The sequence below is a fragment of the Cygnus olor genome, chromosome 8 (genome assembly GCF_009769625.2).
Source record: "Cygnus olor isolate bCygOlo1 chromosome 8, bCygOlo1.pri.v2, whole genome shotgun sequence".
Lineage (NCBI taxonomy): Eukaryota > Metazoa > Chordata > Aves > Anseriformes > Anatidae > Cygnus > Cygnus olor.
In genome coordinates, this window is record NC_049176.1 from 22,208,019 (window position 1) to 22,231,311 (window position 23,293).

At 52.8% G+C, this 23,293-nt stretch overlaps 1 protein-coding gene across 7 annotated transcripts in view; it reads right to left on the reverse strand.

The window, feature by feature from the left end:
* ERI3 (ERI1 exoribonuclease family member 3) overlaps window positions 1-23,293 on the reverse strand; it is a 118,444-nt gene that overhangs the window by 61,521 nt on the left and 33,630 nt on the right. For 6 of the 7 annotated variants that reach the window (XM_040566408.1, XM_040566404.1, XM_040566405.1 and 3 more), the window contains one exon: window positions 7,247-7,319. In XM_040566408.1, coding sequence (XP_040422342.1) covers window positions 7,247-7,319 — 73 coding nt within the window. Of the gene's footprint in view, window positions 1-3,008; window positions 3,353-7,246; window positions 7,320-23,293 lie in introns of those variants that run through there. The other variant, XM_040566403.1, reaches the window with a different exon arrangement.

Sequence of the window (23,293 nt, forward strand, 5' to 3'; positions counted from 1 at the left end):
TCGCCCAGCTCCGGCCTCCCGGGACGGCTGCTCGCGCCGTGCTCCGCGCTGCGCTGGGAAGAGCCGGCAGGTTACGGGCACAGGGCTGAGCTGCTGCAGCACAGCACCCTGCTCACCACGTCCCGGAGCTGCCAGCACAAGGCATCACTCGCAGAGGAGCACAGAGCAAAAACCCCAAGCCTCCTTCCCTGGGGCAGACAGCCCGGGGGAGGAGACTCTCACCCCCTTCCCAGCACAGCCCCCTGCATTTCGGTTTCCTGAGGAGAGGGTTTTTACTCCGCACCCCTTGCTGCACAACAAAGGGAGGAGATGTCCTCCTGCAGCGGGACAAAGGGCTGCTCCTTGCAGGCCTCTCCTGGGTGCCCTTTCCCGTTGAGCTGACTCCTCGCCCCCTCCTCGGCTCCCTCCCCGTGATTTAAGAGTTCCTCTCCTGGCCCTGACAGTAAGGTATTTCTGTCCCACAGATTATAACTCACTCTGGGCTATTATTCAACTCCCAAGCCCTGGCCCTGCTGCATTTAGTCCAAACATAATATCCTTCATGCATATATTATCTGTCTCCCTATTATCTGGAATCATTTCGGAATTAAATTTCAGTCCTGCAATATTGGCTTGAAGAGCGGCTCGCTTTATGGGCTAGTCAAAGGTTAGAATACCAATCAAAATAACACTGCCGATGCAGAGAGACATTTTAATATTCCAAAACCCGGTAATTGTAAAAGGACATAATATTTTTTCCCTGATTACCCCAAAGGCAACACATGTTAACAAGGCGAGGGAGAGAGTGAAAGAAATTTCAGAGTTCAGACAGCCGCGCGACGGATTTAAAGGAGAAGCTGTGCGCGGCGGCCGCGCACCAGCCCCGGGAGCAGGAGGCTCCCTGCCCGCCCCGTGCCTCCGCCACCCTCCTGGGACCCGTCCCCTCCGCCCCGAGCCCCCTGTGCAGCCCGAAGGCATTTAGGGCACCCTCACAGCGCACGGGAGGGAGCCAGAGAGAGTTACACCGAGACAGACACAGCCCAGGCCCAGCACGGAGGAGAAACCGCCCGGCCTGACCTTCTGCTCGGGCACCGAGGCTGCCCCACGTTAATTTCTGGCTGAAGCAGAGCTGAGGTTTTTAGGGAAAACCTTCCCTCCCGAGCCTGAGAACCCACCACAGTCCTCGGTGAGTTGTTCCAATGGTTAATGACCTTCCCTTTAAATATCTGCACCTGAATTACCTAGCTTTGGCTTCCAGGCACTGGAACTGCTTCTGCTTTACCCTGCTGGACTAAAGGAGCCTCTCAGCACCTTCTGACTCTATTTAATGCTCCGGAGCTACAGCCAAGTCACCCTTCCGTCCAGCACCCTACACAGCTCCCAGGGTATTTAAAGCATGACAAGTGTCCTCGTGGGTCTTGCAGTTGTCATCAAGCCTTCGAGTTTCCAGGATCCTTACCCATGCAGAGATGATGGAGATGATGGACCCAGGGTCCCAGCTGGGTCAAAGCGGTCCCGAGCAAGACGATCCAGCCCCTCTGCTCCTCCTCACCACGCCCCGTTCATAAATCCACCAGCATCAGCCTCCTGGATGCAGTATCCGCACACTTTATCAAAAATGATTTTTATGTTTTCTTTCAGGGCATTGATAAAAGTGCTAAATCCAAGAGGTCTGAGCAATAGCTCCCCGTGGGACCCCACCAGGAAGACATGCACTCCATGATGATTACCCATTTACAATTAAATGCTAGGAGCTGTCAGTTTGCTCGTTCTTAATCAATGTAATGTGTGCCATGTTGATTTTGTATCACTCTTGTTTCTTAATCAAAATGTCATAAGGTACCAAGTCAAATGCCTTCCAGAAGTATATTACATTGACATGGTTACCTTTATCAACCAAACATGTAGTCTCATAAAAAATATCAAGTTAGTTTGAAAAAGATCTAGTTTCCATAAATCCACATTGATTGGCATTATATTACCCTCTTTTCATTCTTTATTAATCAACTATGATATCTGGCTTTTCATTACTTTGCCCAGAATTCATGTCAAGCTGATAGGGCTATAATTACTTCATCGGTCATCCCATTTGCCCTTCGAAATTACTGGTACAACATCAGCTTTCTTCGAGTCCTCTAGAACTTCCCCCATGTTCCAAGACTTATTAAAAGCCACACGAACAGCCAACAGCTTCTCAGCCAGCACCTTCTAAACTCTTGTAAACCAGCTATGCACAACGCCAACCTCGAGCTACCACTTCACTTCTATCACAAAATTGCACTGTAAGAGCATCCTGCTCAGCGATACAGCATCCTCTGCCTTTCTGTAAATACAAGGTTTTTATTAAAAATGGTTATTTTGCTGTTATAAGCAATTCTTCAATTTCCTCCCACCTATGAACCAATGCCATCGCAGACTTTTCTGATTTCCATGGAAAAGACACCCTTACTCCCTTTAACGCTGGAGTCATGTTTTTGCTTCTGTTCCCTTTCACAGCCTCTATCATTCCTCCCTTCTGAGGGACTGACTTACCACCGCCAGGGACAAGGAGCCCAAAAGAGCACTGCTGCCACGAAGGAAGGGTCTTGGAGCTCTCAGCCATGCAGCTAACCAGCACGGTGCTGAGTACCAGGTGCCTGATCCAACCGAGGACGTAAGCAGCTCTTCGCTGTTAGGCGACAACATCTGCTCATGTGTTCGATGCTTCAGCCGTGAAGCAATCTTCCTGAGGAATCCTCCTCTGTTTTTTCTGACCCTAGTAGGCATTTTGCATTCCCTATAGCCAGTAGCTCAATAAACAGGCAATTGATGGCCGTTGTACTAAGTCCTCAAGAGGTTAAACTTATGAGAGCAACTTTCAGGCACATGGGCCAAAAATCAAACCACTTCTCAACAGCATCCATTTCAATGTTCTTTGTGCAAAGCACTCGAGACACTTTAACACCAAGTGCCTGAGAAGTCCTCCTCCCATCCCAAAGGCACAAGGAATTGTTAATTCAGAGGAGAGGCAAAAAGCTGTGAGCAAATCCTTGTTTGTTTAGGACGCGTTTATTTCTAGTCGCCAAATATTAACAAAAACATTCTATTACACGCTTCCTCCGCTGTACTTCACAAAGCGGGGAGGTGACCTTGTGCACGTGTATTAACAGTTTGCTTCCGAGCACCTACGGATCACCAGAAGCTGGGCCTGGAAAAGGCCAGCTCCGCACACAGCCACGTGCTCCCCACGGCTCTGTCAGCTCTGCCTCGTGGTGTCCAGAGGAGGAACGGTACAGAGCCACTTGCAAATAGCCCTGGGGACACAGGGCATGTCACGGCCTGTGTGTGAATCGAGCTCAATCTTCACCTTCCTTAGAGCACGCCGAACTGACCCCTGAGGGCAAAGCATTCAAACTGCCAGAGGAAAGCAGGGAAAGCTCTCCTGGGCGTCAGGAGGATGTCAAACTTGGACTGGTTTTCTGTCCTTCCTAAAGCAACCACTATGAGCGTACCTACAGACAAGCTGCCCTCTGTGAACAGAAATAAAAGATGGCCAAACACAGCCAGGATGGCTGTCCTGAGAAAGGGGCAGCTCTGTGATGGTAGGAAGACGGCCTTTTTTCTTTTACATAAATATCACTTGAGAAACAAGAAACAAAACAAAGCCCTAGTGGTTACATAAAATACTCCTCCGTTACCCTATAACTGAATAATGTCCAGAGAAGAAACAGGAGATCAGGAGACACCAAACCAAAAATAGCTTCCACAACCCAATTCTGGAGCCACAGAACCAGCAAGTGGCTTTGTGCCAGCTCTCCAACAACTTACGCCGAGCTGGAGAAGAGACTACGAAGCGAGAACATGGCAGAGGTCTCGAGTCAGGAATAACACGGGAAGAACTGACAACACTTCTTTGCTCTTTCACAGAAGGCAAGACTGAGGCCCAAGAAAAAGATCAGGCAGAAGGTTGAAAAGAAACAAAAGGACACGCATCTTCCCACAACATGTGAATAAACAGAGTAGAATTAATGCATAATTAAACAGCCAAACTCATTGCTGCAGGATGCTGGAGAAACTGAAAGCGTCAGCAGATTCAGGAAGAGAAACGTATGGTAGGCAGACACGGTAAGCGCCGTGGGTGACGGGCACAGCGGTCCGGGGAGAGCCGCCAGGTCCCAGCCCTTGGAGGGGATTGCAGGGAAGGAGAGAAAGCTGACCCGACCCGTGCTCTCCTTGGTGCGCCCCGACAGCACCAGCTGCTGCCCTCTGGCAGAGAGGAGCTGGGCTGCACAGACCTCAGGTCTGCCTGTTTTGACACCTTCATCCTCCTCCCCTTGTTTTTCTTGCACTCCTGAAAGAGCAAAGGCAGCACGAACGCGAGCTGATCCTTGTGTTGGAGTCAGCATTAACGAATTTATCCATCCTGCCATGCTCACGGGGCGTTTACCCTCTTCAGGTAGATCTTGATCCACAGCCTCCTGCTCTATTTCAGCCCCGAGCACCCGGCCACGCAGCTCGGTCCTGCACAGCAGCCCTAACCCCTGGGGCCTCTATGAGACAGGGACGCGAGGGAACGTGGCCGGCAGGGTGGTGACTCTCCGCCGAGACGGTTTGGGGGCTATCTGAAATGTTGCGGCATTCAAAGGAAGCCTCCTGTGCCTCCTGCAGCCCTCCCGCTGCGCTTGGCTACTCGAAGGGAAGAACGTGATCAACTCTCTGCCCCGAGTCAGCTCTACCCTGACAGCTCACCACAGATACGCGATCGCTCAATGACATTAAAAATGTCAGCAAACACCGATCAGGCTTGACGGAAGGGATGTGCTGGCAGGCTGGGGGGGGGCACAGGGCAAGGTAAAACTTCAGCAAACTCGGTCAAGTGCACGAGCAGCTCTTTTCCCTTCGTGTTCCACGGGGGGCTTTTGCACGGATCCAGGACGCCGTGGCCACCTGGGACACCCCTCAGGGGTGGTGCTCCCCACCACCTGCATGGCCAGATCGACCCAAACTTGGTGCAACGCAAGTGTGGTGGCCAGCAGGGCCCCGCTCCCGCCTTCACCTTGCCAGAATTATTATCTTGGATGGAATTATTTATTTGAGGCAAATCTTGGAAACTCTGCAAGAGGACCCAAGACACAGGGTGCTTGCCTGAACTGCTCCTGCAGCACAGAAGTGACAACTGCTCACCAGCAGACACCCACAGGACAGAGAACAGGATGCAGGTGGGGCTGTTCTGCAGGAAGCTGCTCTCAGTCACACATGCCATTTACACTCACACGAACTCTTTTCTCGACATCTGAAGGATCCAAGTCTCCGCATTACCCATGACCTAGAAATTAGCAGTTTCACGCCACCCCCAACGTCTTCACTTCACGGATCAGGTCAGAGGCAGACTCAACCTAGGAGGTGTTTCTAAGTCAGGAACTTGCCAGAGGGAGGGGAAACGGGGATGCCTGAGCTAGGAATAGAAGAGCAGGGGGGCTAGTCACCCGTCTATCCTTATTTATCTCATACTGGGAGCTCAGTCAAAAGAAACTGAGGCCCCACAGGGTCCTGATGCTTTGACAGGATTATTTTTTGGGGCTGGATATCGTCTCCTGTAAAAACACACGGGCAGTTTCCCCCCACACCCCCACATACAGCAGGGCAGCAGTAGCATAGAAAGAATCCTCACCGCAGGCTAAGAGCAAGCCGGGGAGGCAGCCCTCAGCCCCAGGACAGGAGAGGTCCCTGCTCTCCCGCTCCAGCTGGGTCACTTCCCAGAGGGGTTCGGGGTCCCAGGAAACACCCTGCGTGCAACAGGGCATCGGGTATGAAAGAGCCAGAAAAAAATGAAGATTTTTAAGGAATTAGATGGGCTGGAGAACGATGAACATACCTCCCACATCCCCTCCCTGGGTGATCCGAAGGAGATGGCAGACTCACTTGGAGTAACATAGCCTGGAGCGACGGGAAAGAGCCGTAAGTCATTCCTGCAGAGGCCCAGAGGAGGAGCACAGCTGGACCAACCTACTTCCGAGCAAACATCAGGGTACACAGGGATTTTTTTTTCATTATTATTATTATTCTGAAGCCATCAACCTGCTGGTTACAGAGCCGCTATCCATTCACCGCAAGTTTAGTGAACTTCAAATGGCGATCATTAATGGTCACTGAACTGCAGAATGCCCCAACGTGCTTTCAGATTTCATTTACCGAGGACCAGCAATCAGCCAAAAGATTTGCTCTGACAGCAGGGAAATACAAGACCCCTTGACAAGTTCAGCTGGGAATGTGCTGCCAGCATCCCTTGTTAAGTTCATGTTCTACCCTATTTGACGGAACAGATCATGCAAATTGTCCTTCTGCGGCCGCTCGGCCTGTCACTCACGCTTCCATTTAAAACAATAAATAAATAAAAGAACAAAAGAAAAGCCCCTAAGTACAACAAGCTGTTTACAAGCACATTCCACTTACTAAGACCCCTTATTATCAGGAAAAGGCACAGAAACCCAAATAAAACCTGAAACGGGATGGGGGAAGGGAATCTTACTCATTCCAAGGTTTAACCAGAAGGACCACCCCAGTTACTCTCGTGCTAGACATACCCCAGCCTCCCCTCGCCCTGCCAGCGCTCGGTATCACACTATTTATTTTTCCTTCCACTCCACTTTGCCGCTTATGGCACCACTATGTCTTTCCATGCGGATGGAGCGGCTGTGCCAGGAGACCCCGTGGATGCATGGCAGGCTGCTCCTTGGCCAGCCAGAGAAGGTGTGGAGCAGCAGCAGATGGCACACAGCAAAGTACACGGCATTCGGCTTTGCAAAGTGCTCACAGGCCTCTTGGGTGGACGTGCTGCTGGGACAGCTCCCCTTTCCCAAAGCGCAAAGGGAAACTCCATTTTTTGTACCGGAATATTTACATGTTTATCAACCAGGATTTGACCTGAAGCTGTGCTCCTAGCAGCCTTACACAGCAAGACAAAACAGCGAGCAGCACTGGGACCGACAAAACCTCCGCTGAAGAGGCGCCTCGCAGCGTCCCGCTATTACACGGAGACACCGCGCTGTGCCTGCCACAATGGGACTCTCCCCAGCTGCACAGCACATCCCATCAAGTACAGTAAGACTCTATTAGAGGAGATACAATGGGGAGCCAGAGGACTCGCTCAGCCCAGCCTCTGAGAAAATAACTCATTTCAATGCAAAACAGCAGTAGTTATTAGACACCTCCTCAAAGAGGAAAGGAGAAGGAGAAAGGGAAGGTGAAGAGAGGGAGAAAGGGACCATGGCAGCTTGCACAAAAGTACCTTTTTCAGATTAATCCACTGTTTGAAGTAATCAGCAACCGGCAGCCCTAAGTACTGGCATTGTCCTGGTAACCTGTAAGAGAGAAGAGAGAGTAGGTTTGATTCAATTACTGTCCTGACAACACAAACTCTGTTTTATTAAGCGCATTTCGTTCCGAGATGGAAGAGCCCCTCAAGTCTGCTCTAACATGCTGCACATCAGAAGGACGGTAGCTCTTGGCAAAAAAAAAAATAAAAAAACCCTCATGAGAGCACGACTTGGCTGAAGCCTGACACAAATCCAGCCACGTCCAGGCTGCCGACACCTTTCAGGCTCAGCATGTTGAACAAGGGCTGCGTGCGGCTCTCCTCCCAGCAGCTGAAACACAAACACAACTGGAGCATCTGGGCTGTCCTTAACTAAGTGGACTCATCGCAAATCCCTGCAAAACCATGCTGGTCAGCCAGCAGAAATGACAGAAAATATGATGGGGAAATTCACCTGTCATTGCCCCGGTGCTTTTTTACATGGCCCTTACGGTTAAAACACTGAGTGAGACACCAGGGAGGGAAGGAGGCATCGAGCAGTCATTTTTGGGGTAGTAATTGTAAACTTTCAGTGCTAAGAAAGCAGAGGCTTATTTCAACGTAGGCGCTTGGAAGCAGGGAGCAGTCGCAGCCCTGAAGATGCAAAGTGCTGCACAGTCTCACTGCGGGTTTGAGGCCCAGCAGGCAGAGCTGGGAGCACGCACGCTGAACCTCTGCAGGAACAGAGCTCACCAAAACCTGCCCTGGGGAGGCAGCAGGGCTGCCCGAAGGGACAACAGGAGCCAGGGATTTGGCAAGCAGCCTCTCCCAGCCGGCACCAGCTAGGAACTGCCCCTCTCCGCCAGCGCACGGGGAAGGCTGAGCTGCAAAGCCGCGCGGCTCCAGCCGAGGCCGTGCTGGAGATGAGTTATGGGAGGCTTCCCCGGCCGCTTTGATCCGATCAGGAGTAATTGATGGATCTTGTTCATTCACGTACTGCTGAGCATGCCTGGGGCACCGGTCACAGGATCCTTAACTGAAGCAAAGGAACATCCCAAATAAATATGTCAACTAAATAAATGACTAAATTAGACCCGTTTGTGCATGTTAAAAGCCACAACCCCAGAAACCGGCTTTTGCAAGCAGAGGGGGTGGGGAAGTCTTACAACTTCCTTGGCCGTGTGGGGACTGCAGGGGGAGGGTGTAGGGAAGGAGGGAAGAGCTGCGAGAGCCAGCATCAGCTGCTCGAACACCCCAGCACAGACCCTGTCCGGGACAAAGTATTGTCTCCCTGTACAGGGCAAAGCCTGGATGCTCCAGGCTTCAGGTTCAAGGCTGAAATTCAGGAACGAGCTCTGCTCAGATGGAAGCACAAGCTGGGTACACACCACTTTGAGCTGGGGTACACCAACAGCCCCCCCAAACAATTACTGAGAGCTCAGCCCAGCCCCAAGCCCTCTGACCACCAGGGCAGCACCTCTTCAGACCCATAGCATTGCACCGGTAAGGAGATGAGGGAGGGCTGCACACAGGGCACTTGTGGATAATGGCAGCGGTGCTGAAGGAGCAGTTTGGTCTGTGCTGACTCCATTTCGATGGGAAGAAAAGGCTGGAAGCTGGCAAAATATACCCAGGGGAACCTCCCAGGAATACGTGGCCATACATTCCCGTGGCCGTAATACACTGGCTTTGCGAGACCTGCTTCAGCTACGGAAGGAATAGACTGTGTGCCAAACCCAAATGCCTGGTCCTGTAGAGATGCACACGGCATCATTTAGGAGCAGTAATTTATGTCATACAAGCACATTTGAATAAGGAGGTCCAGAGGAATCTCTCTGAAAGCAGGAAGCCTGTCACAGGAATGAGCTTGCAAGCAGCAGGACAGAGGCGATTTGCAGGCTAAGCAATGTGACCTGACAGCACGCTCTCATCTCCGGGCACGGCTCATCTGATGCTAGCACCATCGCTCTGAAATAAACCACCTGGAGTCACTCCTCGCAATTGCACAGCCGTCACATAAAAAGCAGCCCGGTCTGTGCATTTTACAGCCGCTACGCATACGTCCGTGACATCCCAGAGTGGAACAGACCCCTCCGAGCCCAACCAGCATCCTAAGAAAGCTTCTGTCTATAGGTTTTTTTCTGATTTCCAAATAAAAAAAAAAAGCTAAGAAGAAAAGGAACCACGGGTCTAATACAGGCAGGTGATCAGCTCAACCTCTTTGCTCACATTTAGCTAGAAGGATCATGACAGCAGCTAGCAAGAGGTGTATTACCAAAAGCTAGGGTTCTCCTCCCAGCCCGAGAGATTTTCATTAATACAGCTCTCAGCCCGGCTCCACTCAGAGGAATAATTATTGTCTAGCCTAACATTTGGACGGGGCCCAGGACAAGCGAGTGCAGCATCGTTGTTAGCCACAGGACTTGACAGCTAACCACCCAGCGCAATGAATGACATCCAAAGCGTCTCCATCCCCGCGGGACCAGCAGGCCCACGGAACTGGACAGCCTGGTCCTTCCTCCACCCTGAGACTGATGGCAGTACGCCCTGGGCGCTGGACGGTGGGTCTTTAATTGGAGAAAACAAATGTCCCAAATAAATATGTCAACTAAATAAATGACCCATTTTTGCAAACAAGGAACAACCCCAGAAACTGCCTACGGAGCTGCGTGACCTAAGGACGTTCCCCATCCCCCTCCGTGCTTCTGCTCCCCTCATTTCGCACCGGCACCAGAGAGACCTCACGAAGTTTTCAAAGCACTGCAAGCTCCACACTTTTGCTGTAAGCTGGACAGGCTGTCAGCAGCATGGACCAAAGTATCCGTCGGCTCCCTGAGCTGAAAGGGGCGGGTCTGGTGGCTCCAGGCCAGCAGGGATATGGCCATCAACTGGTTTGTCCGTTGCAAAGGATTGTCCTGTGGGTCTGGTCCAGTCCAGTCTGGGTACACAGGGCTCCCAGCACAGGACTGGGGAGCTGGGGGCTCTCACTTCACAGAAAGCAGGGCCCCAGGAGATCACTCCTGCAGGGTCTCTTCCCCTCCTGTCATCTGCTGCGGTCCCATGCTCCCCAGCATCTTCTCCAGGTTGGAGTGAACGGGGCACACCTGCGGCTCTCCTGGGGAACGAAACTGCCACAGCCTCTAAGGAAGTACATCTATTTATGAGGATCGCTGCTGACTTGAGCAGCTCATTTGGCAGACGAGCTTTTATGCTCAGTACAGCTTCACACTACGGCAAAACTCAACCTCGATCACTGGGACGGCTGTGTTTGAGCAAAGAGCTCAGGATACAGAATCACAGAACCATCTAGGCTGGAAAAGACCTTCAAGATCACCAAGTGCAACCATCAGCCTGACCTACCAATCCCATCACAAAACCACGGCCCTTAGTGCCACATCCACATCTCTGAGATACCCCAGGGACGGGGACTTCCCTGGGCAGCAGAAGAGAAAGAGCACCGCATTTCCCTTCGTCAGCATCCTGTGATGCTTCCAGCTTCTGAAGGAAGTCTTGTTCCCCCCTAAACGTTGAAGTTCTCGCACCCTGGGAAGGAAGCTGGCTCTCCAAACCATCCCATCAGCCAAACACCGTGCTTCGGGTACGGCTGGACTTGATGATCCTTGTGGGTCCCTTCCAGGTCGGGATATTCTGATTCTATGACCGCACTTGACAGAGAGAAACCTAAAAAAGAGAAACCTGAAAAAGGCTGTGGGATTTTCCACCCCGGGCTCTATTTTCCACCCAGCCCTGCTCCTCCGTCCCCACGCTGCGGGGTAAATGGGGCCCGGAGATGCAAACGGGAGGCGAGGTCAGACGGCTGCATCCCTCCCGCTGAAGCCTGCTCTCTGCGAGGCAGCGAGATGCGCGCGGCTCGGCGGTGATAAACGGCCTTGCTTTAGTTATCACTTTCCTTAAGTTAAGGAGAGCAGCCTGGTGATGGATGGGCTGGAATTCGGTTATCGGGAAAGGCTGTCAGCCAGAGTTGCCTATCTCCACACACATTTAGCAGGGCATCATTATGCGATGGCATGGAGTTAAAATATGACCAAGGGTATTGAGAGAAAGAAAGAATGGGATTAAAAAAAAAAAAAAAAGGCAAATTGAGCAACAAAAAGGAGTGTGAGGCAAGAACGTTATCGTACTAGTGACACCTTTTATCTCGGTCTGGTTAGCTAGAGCAGGGCACAAATTGGTCCTTCCTCCACTATTGTATCCTCTTGTACAAACAGAAGCAGATAAAATGTGTCACCAGCGCGATAGCATATCAATTTAACCCTAATTATCCGGGGGGTCAAACCAAGAAATAGGGGTTTCTCATTTCAACAGGTTCCTCCGCCTCTGCTCGGAGCCGCCACATTAATATGGAAGGGGGAGGGACAGCCGTAATTGATTTCCGTCACTCAGGTGGTCCTGGCATATAAAAAATTAATGCTCGCTTCTCCCACCTCATCAGAGCTGGTTAACGTCCATCTGCTTCTGGGTTCAGGATGTCAGGAGACAAAGAAATTGGGCCACTTTCTACACACGGGGTGTATTGATATTGAGCCAGCTAAAAGCACAAGTCCCTCTTTGGGAAGGATAAAGGGACATTAAATCTTGATATTTATAGACCTGGTCACAGCCTTCAAAAGTAAAATATGAATCCATGCACTGGAGACCTTGAGTCGTAAGAGATGCAGAACATTTTAATTGTGTCCTGGCCAACCCCGCTGCACCGGGCTGCAAAGGAGAGGGCTGGGACACTCCTGCCCTGGCAGTCCTCCGCTGCAGGAGGGCTGCAAAGCCTGAACAGAGCTGCGTGGAGGCAGCAGCTCAGAACAGCAACAAGGTGGTACCGGAGAGAGGAGAGCTGCCAAGACACCTTGCCCTGGCTCTGCAATTCAGAGCAAGGCTGGCGAAGGCATGGCACGAAGGGGACCTGGACCTGGTGCAGAAGCGCTGCTCTCCTTTGGCACAGGCTGGGATCTCCGCCTTGGAGAGGGTCTGAAAAGCCCCGGGCTTTCACAGAAACCCTGAGACAGGTCCCTTCTCCCTCCCTCCCGCCTCTCTGTGCTTTCCTTCCACCCTCAGCTCTCTCAGCCACCCCCAAACTTGTCACAGCACAGCAAGCCTACGAGCCGCACATCAGCTTTAAATATCAGCGTGCGTGAAGCAGGGACATGAGAGCAGGGAAGTGGGAACAGACAGAGCAAGCCTCCATCGCCTGTCAGGGAACACTAATGAATTTCAACGCCAGCAGCCATTGCCTCAGATGGGCTGGCGAGAGGAGGAGACGGAGTGAGAGCGAGGAGCCTTTGCAGGAGCAGCCTGCCTTGTTTCAAAGCCCCCTCTGTTAATAAATGTCACTGCCGAGCTGGTGCACAGCCCCTGTGCTGGCGTGGGGTGGGCTGGGGGCAGATGGGCGGCTGCCAGCGTGCGGGGTACCTGGGCAGCGCAGCCTTTTCTCCTGCTTTGTCCCCAGGAAGGAGCCAGGAAAAGGAAGCAGAGAGGGTATCACCGCTTCATGCCACGTCCCAGCACCCAAACGGCACAGCACCGCTGTGGGGAACCAGTAACAACCTCCAGGGAAGTGAGGACTGCGACCCCAGCACCGCCCAGTCCCACCACTGGGCCGGAGGCTCTCTCTGGGGCCGGGCAGAGGGACACAGACATCCAGGCACTGTGCCTGCGTTCCCGGCAGCAGCAAAGGGGTCGGAGAGCCGGCTGCCCCTCTGCTAACACGAACGTGCTCCCGAGGCTGCGCGGGGAGAAGCATCCGGCACGGGGCACCACGCGGCAACCGCACCGCTGCACAACATGAAGGTCAAGGCGAGTCTGCTCTACAAATGTCAACCTGTCATCTCCGGATATTAATGAGGGCTGACCAGCAGCTAAAACGCATCCATGCTCCATTAGTAATAAGAGAGGCACGATGCAGGAGAAGAGCACGCGCCGAGGCACCGGTGGCTCTGCAGGGCCCGGGGAGGTGTGGTGATGCACGAGACAACCGGGGCCGCTCCAGCTGCCCGGGAAAGGAAGCAGTTGCCACACAACCCACTTCACTGGAGTGTGTGTTATCTCCTTCCATCGCTCTTTAATTGGATTAGTGTAATGAGGCCAAAAAACCCAGGCTAAGCAGCGAGGCTGATACCCGGCACTTGCAGACCTTCCGTTCTTTTTTCTGTGATGCCCGTTGTGGCCAGCACTGCTTTCTCCCAAAAGCCGTAACAGCTGAGAGTCCCAGCAGCACTACCTGAAACGCCAGGACACCCACCGCCCTGCAGATCCACCCCCGTGCTACAGCCACATCCCTCTTCCCTGAAGTTTTACTTAGAAATTTGGGGGAATCCCAACCCCCACGTTTCCCAAGCAGCAGGCTTGTGAACAGGAGACTCTGTTACCCCAGGATGCAGCCGGAGCATTGTAATACACTGGGAAAATAATCCTGCCACAAAAAGTACACAGGGCAAGTGGCTCATTGTCACTCGTTGGTCCTGCAAAGCACTGCGTGCCTTCCACTGCCATCAACCTTAATGAAACATGAAGGCATTTAGCACCGTATGAGATCTGGCCCTTTTATGGGTATCTGTCTGCGCATCAGCTAGGTGCTGGCAGAGATGCTATCTCAACATTAAAAGCAAGGCTGTAACACAGCGGGTATTCAGCTTCCAACAGAAAATGTTCATCAACAATTGCACACACATGATGCTACAATAAATCTGTGTGCTACCGCTTAACAGGTTCTCTTAAAATGATTCATAGCTCTATTTACTGGGCCTGATTCTGCTATTATGCATGCGGTAGTAAATCTGGAGTAACTCTACCTGCTGTTAGCAAGTAGCCAGCGAGAGCAAGATCAGGATTGAGCCGTTTCAGTTTTAAACAAGCACCTAATTACCACGCAGCAAACCAGGGCTCGCTGGCTCCATGGTTCAGCTGAGGTTAGAAGTGCAGCAGGCAGGAGCTCTGCACTCCTCCAGATCAGCAACGGAGTGCTCAGGGGTAGAGCTAACGCTCTTGCAAGCCCTTCCAGACAGGGAGGAGGACTGGGAGGACTTGCCTTTGACAGCAGAAGCGCACCGAGTTGCTCCCAAGGAAAGAGAAGCTGGAAAGTCTCCAAGGCTGAGGTCACCCTCTCAGCCTTGGGAATGTGACACTACAACAAAAAAAAACACACTTAAAAATGGATTTCTACGCACAAGCTCGCTGTGACAGTTCAGCTGCTTACTAAATATAACATCACAGAGCATCTTATTAACAGTAGTGCACAGTGTTAGCAGACTGCGTGCACCTACGTTGTAGGCACGTTCTCGATGGAAGTCACCAGCGTGACCGCAGGCTGGTGGACTTCCAGTCGAGCACCAGGAAAAACTCTTCACCGTGCAGGAAACGAAGCACCGGGACAGAGAGCTGGGGAATCTCCTCCCTTGGAGAAGACCCTGAACAAGCTGCTTCAGGTTGAAATTAGCCCTGCTTTGAGCAGGGGGTGGAAGAGAGATCTCTATGGAAATTGTTCTGTGATTCATGCTGCAGTGGAGCCTAATTACAAAGGCAGAGCGTGTCCTTCCTCTGTCTATACGGCCCCTTACGAAGTCTTTCATACAGACCCTCATCCAGTGATCGCCTGGTCCCCTGCACACGAGCAGTTTTAAGAGGCAGCGCTCAGACTCCTGCTGCAGAATCCTCTAATTACTTCCTGAGTGCAATAGATGCCCCCACAGCGCATCGTGTCTGAGCGCCCTCAAAACCAAAACCCACACAAGAATTACACTAAAATTAAACACACTTCTCCTCCCACTACACGGTCTCCCGCTGGAGAAGTATTCCTCCGCAGGAAATGAGTGTGGCAAGACCTAGAGCAAGGTGCTGCTCGCGGACGGACGTGTCCTGTCCCGGTTCCTCAGACTCGCTGTGCGACGTGCCGGAGGAAACCTCGCCTCTCCCCTGCCTTGCCTGTCCTGCCCAGTTAGCTTCCACACCCTTCAGGAGCAGGGCTTCTCTGCTATGAGTCATAAACTGCTTAGTGCCTAATGGTAAAGCCTATAGACGCTTAACATAATGCAATCATGTCACTTAAAGGCCATTAGTCTCCAGCCTAAGCAGCATTCTCCCAGTCACAAAGGAGACCTGCACGCTTTCGAAGGCAGGGGAAGGACGTGGGCAGCCGCGCGGGTCACCGGACTCGCACTGATGTGAAGCCCCAAGCAGGATGGAGCCCAGCAGAACAACATGGGGAAGGTTGTGGCAGCTCTAGCAACCAAACGGCTTCATTTCTGGGGCTTCCTTGTGCCGCTGCATACAGCTGAAATCAGCAGAAAGCCCCTGCTTGCTAGAAGAAAAACCTCTCCAGCACCAGCTGTGGATGTACTGCTTGTGAAGGGGGCACGAGTCCCTCACCCCCACAAAGGGTCTGGGGCTTTTGGCATCGCATCACCTCCCTCCCCACTGACTAAAGCAAATCATTTATCTACAAGGAAATACGCCGTTCTGCCTTGTAAGGCTGCTCGGCCAAGGACATCCCCTTCCAGCACTGTCCCTGCCCTCCTCTGGCACCCCATCACCCAGTCCCCTCTCCCAAACGACTCCTGTGACCGCCTCCTCCTCCTCTCCCCACTAAGGGGAACAGAAATCCCACAAGGAGCTGGCAGGATGGGGTAACCCCCTGCCCCCTCTGACAACACGAAACTGAGAATTACATGCATTACGGCTCGCCGGGCTCTCAGCACAGCCTGCAGGCCTGTTCCTCAGGGTGCTGAGCTCCTCAGGGTGCTGAGCTCCTCAGGGTGCTGAGCACAGCTTCCCGTGCTGCTACAAATCAGCCCTGCGCGAGGGGAACCAAGTTCAGCCCCTCCTTGCGGGGAGAGGCCGCTCCCCAGCTCCAAGCCCGAGCTGCCATTAGTATTTGCTTCGGCGGAGAGAAGGAGCGGCGAATCCTCCAGAGCAAAGGACAAGTGCAGCAATTAGGATGCAGGGGCTGCGGGAGCTGTTTAACAGCCCGACCCGCAGGTCAGTGCCGCCGACTCCCAGCCCCTGCATAAATATTGTATGAGGAGGGGAGAGGGGCCGCTACGAGCCACCCTCAGCGCCAGCCCTCCCCCCTCCGTCGCCACTCCGCAGCTCGCTAGATGCGCCGGCACCATTATCTACAGATGTGACAGTCGGGGAAAAGCACTCGAGTAACTAGGGGAATGGGAAGGGGGCTGCTCGGCGGAGCAGGAGCCCGCGGCCACGGGGCTGGGGCCCGTCCCCACCTCCTGCTCCCCGCTGCAGGGCTCTGCCCCGCATGGCTCAGCACCAGCGCAGCACGGGCAGCCCCTGAATGGGACCACGAAAACGCCAGCAGGGCAGGGAGCACGGGCTGCAACCGCCCCTTGCAAAGGTTGAGCAGGGGGGGCTGATTGCCAGCGCCGCTGAAGGACACTTCAGCCAGCTTTCCAGTTCCCTATCAGCATCTCTCCTTGAGCCTCCCTTCGGTGGGAGCTTCCCAGCAACGTAATGAGAGGCTTTAGAGCAACAGCCCCAGCAGCCTCCCTCTCCTGGAGCACATGCAGAAGGGACTGCAGAAGCCTTGCTTTCAACACAGCCCATGGAAGCAGGGGTTTTGCCAGATGGTCACATTACCATTAAGATCTCCACCGGCGCAGCCCTGCTGTCAGCCACCCCTCTATGCTGGGTGCCAAGGCCACAGCAGGCAACGTTGTTTAGATGTGGCCCCCACCTGAGCAGGTCCTCTGCTGTACAACTCGGCTTCCTCTTGTCCTCTCCTTCCTCTGCCCGTTCTTTTGCTGGAGGAGCCCATCGACTGCCCGCTTGCTATGATGCTCTGCACAAATGCAAACCTAGTTTCAGGACTGCTAAGACTGGGGGCTGCCAAGCACAAGCAGCAGTGTACCAGTGTACCCACAAATTCCTAGGGCACGCAGCTAACAAACAGTCCTGCCCAGGGCAGCACGCAAGGGCTGCGAGATGGGGAACGCAGCTTGGACACGCTCCTGTCCCCGACACCCCTCCAGAAATGCCTCCCCTGCTTTGCGGCTGGCTGAATCCGAGGCAGGCAGAAGCCTGGCCTCACCATTCTCAGCTTTCCTGAGCTCCCTGTGCAATTAATGGGCTTAATTATTGATGGCAAAGGCAGGGAAGGGAGGAAAGAAAGAAAAAGCCAACGAGAAGGGAATGATGTGGGGGTGGCAGGCGCCAAAGGTCTCCGAAGAGCTTCCCTCAGCCTAGAGCACAGAAAGAGGCCCCAGCCGCTCCGCAGCTCCCACGGCCCTGCTCTAATGCTCCCTGACATGCCTCTGAAGACAGCGAGCTGTTTGCAGTCACCACCGTGATTTGTTAGTAATTATTTTCACGGTGTCACATTGCTGTCACTGTCTTAACAAAGAGACAGGCAGCCCGAGGCTGCCTGCGAGAAAGAACCAGCAGAGAAAAGGAAGTGTCAGGCACCCAGGGATCCTCTTTGCTTCCCGGGTTTCATAACCACAGTCCTTACCAGCTTCTGAAGGAACTTCTGAGGAGAAGTGGCAAGTCAGAATCATCTCCCATCCTCGTCACAGCAAGAGGAATTAATTACTTAGCCCCCTCCTAATTTCATCTTACCTGTATACCCAGTGCAAGACCCAGGTGCTCAGAGCCCCTTAAGCCACCAATTTGCTTCGGGTCTGCAGCAAACACAAAAACTTTGGCAGCTGATGACTTTTAGCATTCTCCTTGCAAGCTGCAATTTCTTTTCACGTGGTCTTGCCATCAGACTGCGCTTCCGAAGCCCGGCAATCCTGATGGCAAAATCCCACCTCTGCCCACCGCCCTCGCGCACATTAACCCCTCCACACCAGCCTCATTAATTCCGTCACGCTGCTGGGCTCCACGGGGCAGCACCATTCCACTTGGCATTTTGCAACGTTAGGGACCTCGGCAGCTTCCTCCCACCTGAAACACACAGCCTAGTGGCTTGCCGTCTCTCTTTTCTCATAGACACCACGGTGACTTGACAAGAACCTCCCCCTTGAACCACCTCCCACCCATTTCACACCTGCTGTGCGACCACCGCCACCCGTCCTTGGGCTAACGCGGCCCTCAGAGGTAATCACTCCTTCCCCAGGAACTGTGGAGCTTGCTTGGGCCCCCGAGGAATGGAAGCTATTTTGGCACCTGACGTGTCACACAATGTAAGGACAGAGAGATGAAAGACCGAGACACCTGGCCGGCCAGCCCTTAAAGCACCCTTGATCTCTATGCAGAAAGCAAGCGGACTTCCTCCGGAGCAATTCCAAGTTTGAACTGCAGCAGACAAGCGTTCTTCCCCTGCCTGCTTACTGACAATGCACAAGGGTCATTCCCTGCAGCCACGGGGAGACTTGGGTATTAATTCACCCTCTTAGCACAGGGAGAGTTTGGAAATATTAAGCCTCACCACCTAAGCAAAACCCTCCCGCAATTACCTGCATGGAAGAGCACCGACTCAGAGGGCAGCTCCTTTTCAGGGGTCCTTTTAATAACCCAGAAACGGCACATACATGCTGTGAAGAATTAGGATCGCCGTTGGGAAACTAAATGGTCCATAAAACGTAACGGCTCTCTCCGGCGCGGGGAGCACAGCGAGCTGGAGGAGAGGTCTCGGCAGCCTCCCAGCGCCGGGTCTGCAGGGGACACGTGTGACTCCACGCGGGGACGGCGCTGAGCCCAGGAGGATGCTGGCACTGAGACCAGCCCAACGCCCAGAGGGGAAAGGAGAAGCAGGGATGAGCGAGGGGCACCTACGGAGAGAAGATAAGGGACATCCCGGAACGTAGGTGCTGGGCAGATGGGAGGACAAAAGCCCTGCTCAAAGAGAAGCAAACAAAGCTGGTGGGACACAGGTAGGACAGAATGCTGGGCTGCAAGAGCTTCCTGCACGTGGCCCTGCCGGCACAGCGCACTGCATCCTCGTTCTTCTTCCCACCAAGTCCTCCACTCTGCTCTTCTGGGTGTACCACCTCCACCTGCCTCGCACCAACACCTGGTCCAGAGCAATCCCCGAGCACAAGACACGGTCTTGGTGTGCCAGGCTGAGGGCAGCACGCTGGCCAAACACAGCAAAAGGTGACTGCAGCGTGGAACAGACTTAGCTCAAAAGGTTAGTCTGCAGCTCGGGTGTCCCGCACGCACCCAGACATCCGCTCCTTGGGAGTCAGAGTGGCTGGACAATGCACAGGAGAATACGCTGGAGGGAAAATACCAGGGCTGACCTCAAGATGGCCCAGTAGGTCTTTGCCAGCCAGGAGCTTCAGGAGGAGAGGGACCGAACCCATCCAGGAAAATGGCTCCCACCAGGAAACAAACATGCAAACAAACAAAATGCTTTCCAGAAAGCTACTGAATTACACAAAGCTTGACTAGAACAAGACGCAGCTGCCAGGCTGGCAGTACTTTCAAGCAGAGCTCTCTACCCAGAGCAGCCACGGGAGTGCTGCTCCCAGCTAAGGCTCTGGGCAGGCAGCGCTGGTGCCAAGCCACGACCGCTTTGCCTCCGCTTGGAAGTCAGAAGAGCCGAGATCCAAAGGGAGAGAGCTGACATGTTAGCCCCAGCATGAAACACTACAGCTGTCTAGAGCTAGGAAAATTAAGCTTTTTGAAGTAATAAAGAAGAGTTGCACTTTATGAAGCTACTCCTCATGCCACAGACAAGAAAACCCAGATGACAGAGTCTTCCAGCGGTTTATCCTCTACTGCCCTACAGTCAGCCAGCTTTTCACTTCCCCAGGGCACAGGTAACCATAATGTTGATTGCTATTAGAGGCCTTTCCGACAAGCACAGAGGGCCAGGGGTGTGCTTTTTACCAAATGCCCATTATAAATCCATTGGTTTTGAAGCCATTTTGACTGAATTCATTATAACACTGGACCCAGAATTCACCTGAGACTCTACCTTATTATTCTTCCTTACTGCACGAGCAGACAATACTGGGACCGATGGCTTGCATTCGTCAGTGCAATTGTCCAAATATAGCCTGAGCTACTTTATCCAGGAATGGAAAAACTCACCTTCTCCATCCATTACCCCACCTCAACGGCTCGTTGCTGGAAACGGAGTATTTCATGCAATGCCCATCTCATTTCCCCTACGCTGTAAATTGATTCCAAGTCCCTCCACCATCTTTCACACCGTTTCCAACTTCTTTGGTCCTAATTCCCAAGCAGTAGAATCCATGCTCCTCAGAGCACATCAGGCATCACGGCCCAATAAATCTGTGCCAACTACAGCCCTGACTGTGACAAACATCTTTGCTGTGATGCGCCAGCCAAGAAGCAGACCCGAAGGTGACAGTCAATTGCACGATGATCCCCGTACAAAGATTCCATGTCCAAAGCTTAACACAAAGGCACTCGCAGAGCCACGCGTTGCAGAAGGTCTCGTGCAACCAGCACATTTCAGACAAAGGCAGGAACGGAAGACAGCTGGGGAACCGCTGCAGAGGGATAAGGAAAATAAGTGTGCTATACTCATTTTAAGTAAGCGTTGCACACTCTTATTTTTAAGGGGGGGGGGGGGGGGAGACCTTAAAAATAAAACATTTATTTTGCATTACTGATATCATTTCCTTCAAAAACAAAAAGCTGGCCTGCGGGGTCACAGAAGCGAACGGGGTCAGTGCTACTCCCTGTAAGTGCTAGAGAAGAGCATGCTCATAAGGCTCCCTTGCTTAGCTCCGGCAATGCACTTTAGGATGTAATTACATGAACAACTCCATCAGCAAAGCTGACTCAAAAGGTTCCTGACCCTGGATATTCAGCCCCGTCCCTGCGCCGTAGTTCACCACCCTCTTCTTGAGCCAATGTAACCATGTGAAAGGGTACACCATGGGTTTGGTCAGCAAAATGATCCCCGCTAAAAGCAACGAAAATATAAAAAGCAACAAAAATAAGCTAATCCCAAGATTTTTAGTCGGAAAGGAATTATTTTCTTATTTTTAACCGCAGATTACTGTGTTATATTTCTGTTACCAGCTCTTCCCTGTTACTCTCTGAGCCCACCACGTCCTGCCCTGCTGCCACCTGACCAGCCCACCCTAAGCCTTCTCCTGCCTGTCCCCACTGCTACCCAAGCAGCTCCGCTCACTCACTTCAGACTGCCTGCATTTCTCTCCCAGGAAAAGACTGCTGACGCCCTCCTGGCCCTGTGATAAAGAACAGCACGCACGAGGGACACCGACACCATCAATCCTTCCCTTGTGACCTAAGGCCAATTCCAACCCGATCCTCCAGGACAGAGGACCAGGAGGAGCAACCCGCTGACACTCTGAGGTCTGGGAAGGCAGGTGTCCTCCCAGCCGGCGCAACTTGTGCAGGAAGAATTCAAACAGTGAGATAAAATTAAGCAGCGGTATAATTCATTGCTCAGAATTTACTAATATGCAACCTAGGAAGAGCACCAAGGGCCATAAACATCTCAAGGCACTTCACAGTGTTTTATCACTGTATTAGAGTACTTGCCTTTTAACATTTATTTAAGAAAATAAACTTCTGAGCAGTAGTTTCCTGTGAAGAAATAAATTAGCATGTTCTGATCAGCCACAGTACGAGCACCTCCATGTTGGAGGTACACAGAGCAAAGCCTCCACACATTTTTACCTATCTGATGCATTTGCAGAACGATCCAAAGCTGGAAGGAGAATTAACTTGTGCTCCTGACGTTAAGGTGTCGGTCTGAGATTCAGACGTGGCTCAGCTCCTTTCTCTGCCTCTGACTGCCTGCATGACCACAGGCACCTCACTTAACCTCGCTGTGTCTCAGCTGTGTAGCTACAAACACACAGCAAAAACTCTCCCCTCGGTTGCCAAGATTAATTCCCATTGTGCTTAAAAAGCAGGCAAAATGGTTCCACGCACAGAGGGAGGCAATTTGACGTTTCAGAAGAGAGAAAACCACACTGAAGAGCTTACAATGCAAGGGCTCAACCCCGGCAGACTCCGAGTACCCTCCCTGTCCACTAAAACCATCTCCCGCAGTCAGCAGCACGTTACCCTCACCACCCAATGCCACATCAACGCGATTTGCTTAATCACCAGTGGCAGTTGTGTCCTGGGCGCAGGGTGAGGTCCCAGCAGCAGAGCAGACTACGTCAGGTCTGAATCCGGCCCTGGAGCTTTTCAACTTGGAGGAGAACTTGCAACAGGCTGAAGGAATCCTCCCGCTGGGCCTGAGGACCGTGTGCTAACGAGGCTGTATCCCCGCTCATATTTTAGCTTGGCAGGTCTGGTGCTCCTTTCATCTTTTGCTTCAGGTAGCTCTCTTTAATTAATAACATTTCTGTGCCGGCGCAGGGAACTTTCCACCCAGAATGAATGGCCCTCTCTCATTAGAACCACGACTGTCATGATGTATTCAGGAGCAGGAGCGTGATTCATTCCCCTGTCTGGGAACGAGGGGTGCTGCTGGGGGGTGGCGGGGAGAAGAGTCTCTGTAATGAGTGACGGAGGTGTGCTGAAGTTGATGTGCGACTCTGGCGGCTTGAACTGCCTTGTCAGGACAAGCCTTCAGAGAGGTGATGTTCCTACTCAAGAGGTTTTCCTCATTAAAGAAATTGCATCTTAACAAGAGGGAAGAAGGGGAGGGGCGGCAGGAGAGCTGCTGTCTCCCCGACTCCAGCCCGGTTCACACGCAGCCGGAGCTGAAAGCCGGCTGATGCGAGCGCAGCTGGCAGAGACGAGCACTCCTTTTCTGAGCCCTCTCGTGCAGCAGCCAAATCCCCCAACAGGGGCTTTCTCTCCTGTGTTGCACCAGACCCACGAAGAAGTCACTGGCGGCAGGGCTGAGGACCTCAACTCATGCCTCCATGAGCCCTTCCTGGGTGCTCGTGTCCCCTTCCCTGTCCCCGGCCCTTTGTGCGCTCCCTGCTGCCAGAGGGAACCCAGGCAGAAACAGCTCTGTGATCTTCCACGAAAGCTCTGATGTTCAACAAAAATCAAGTCTGCAGCCACAGTGCCTCGTTCCCTGGACATCCTTGAGCCAAGCAAAGGCTTCACAGGTCCTTTAGCAGCTGAGAGCCATCCTGGATGCTACAGACCCAGACACCGCTAGAC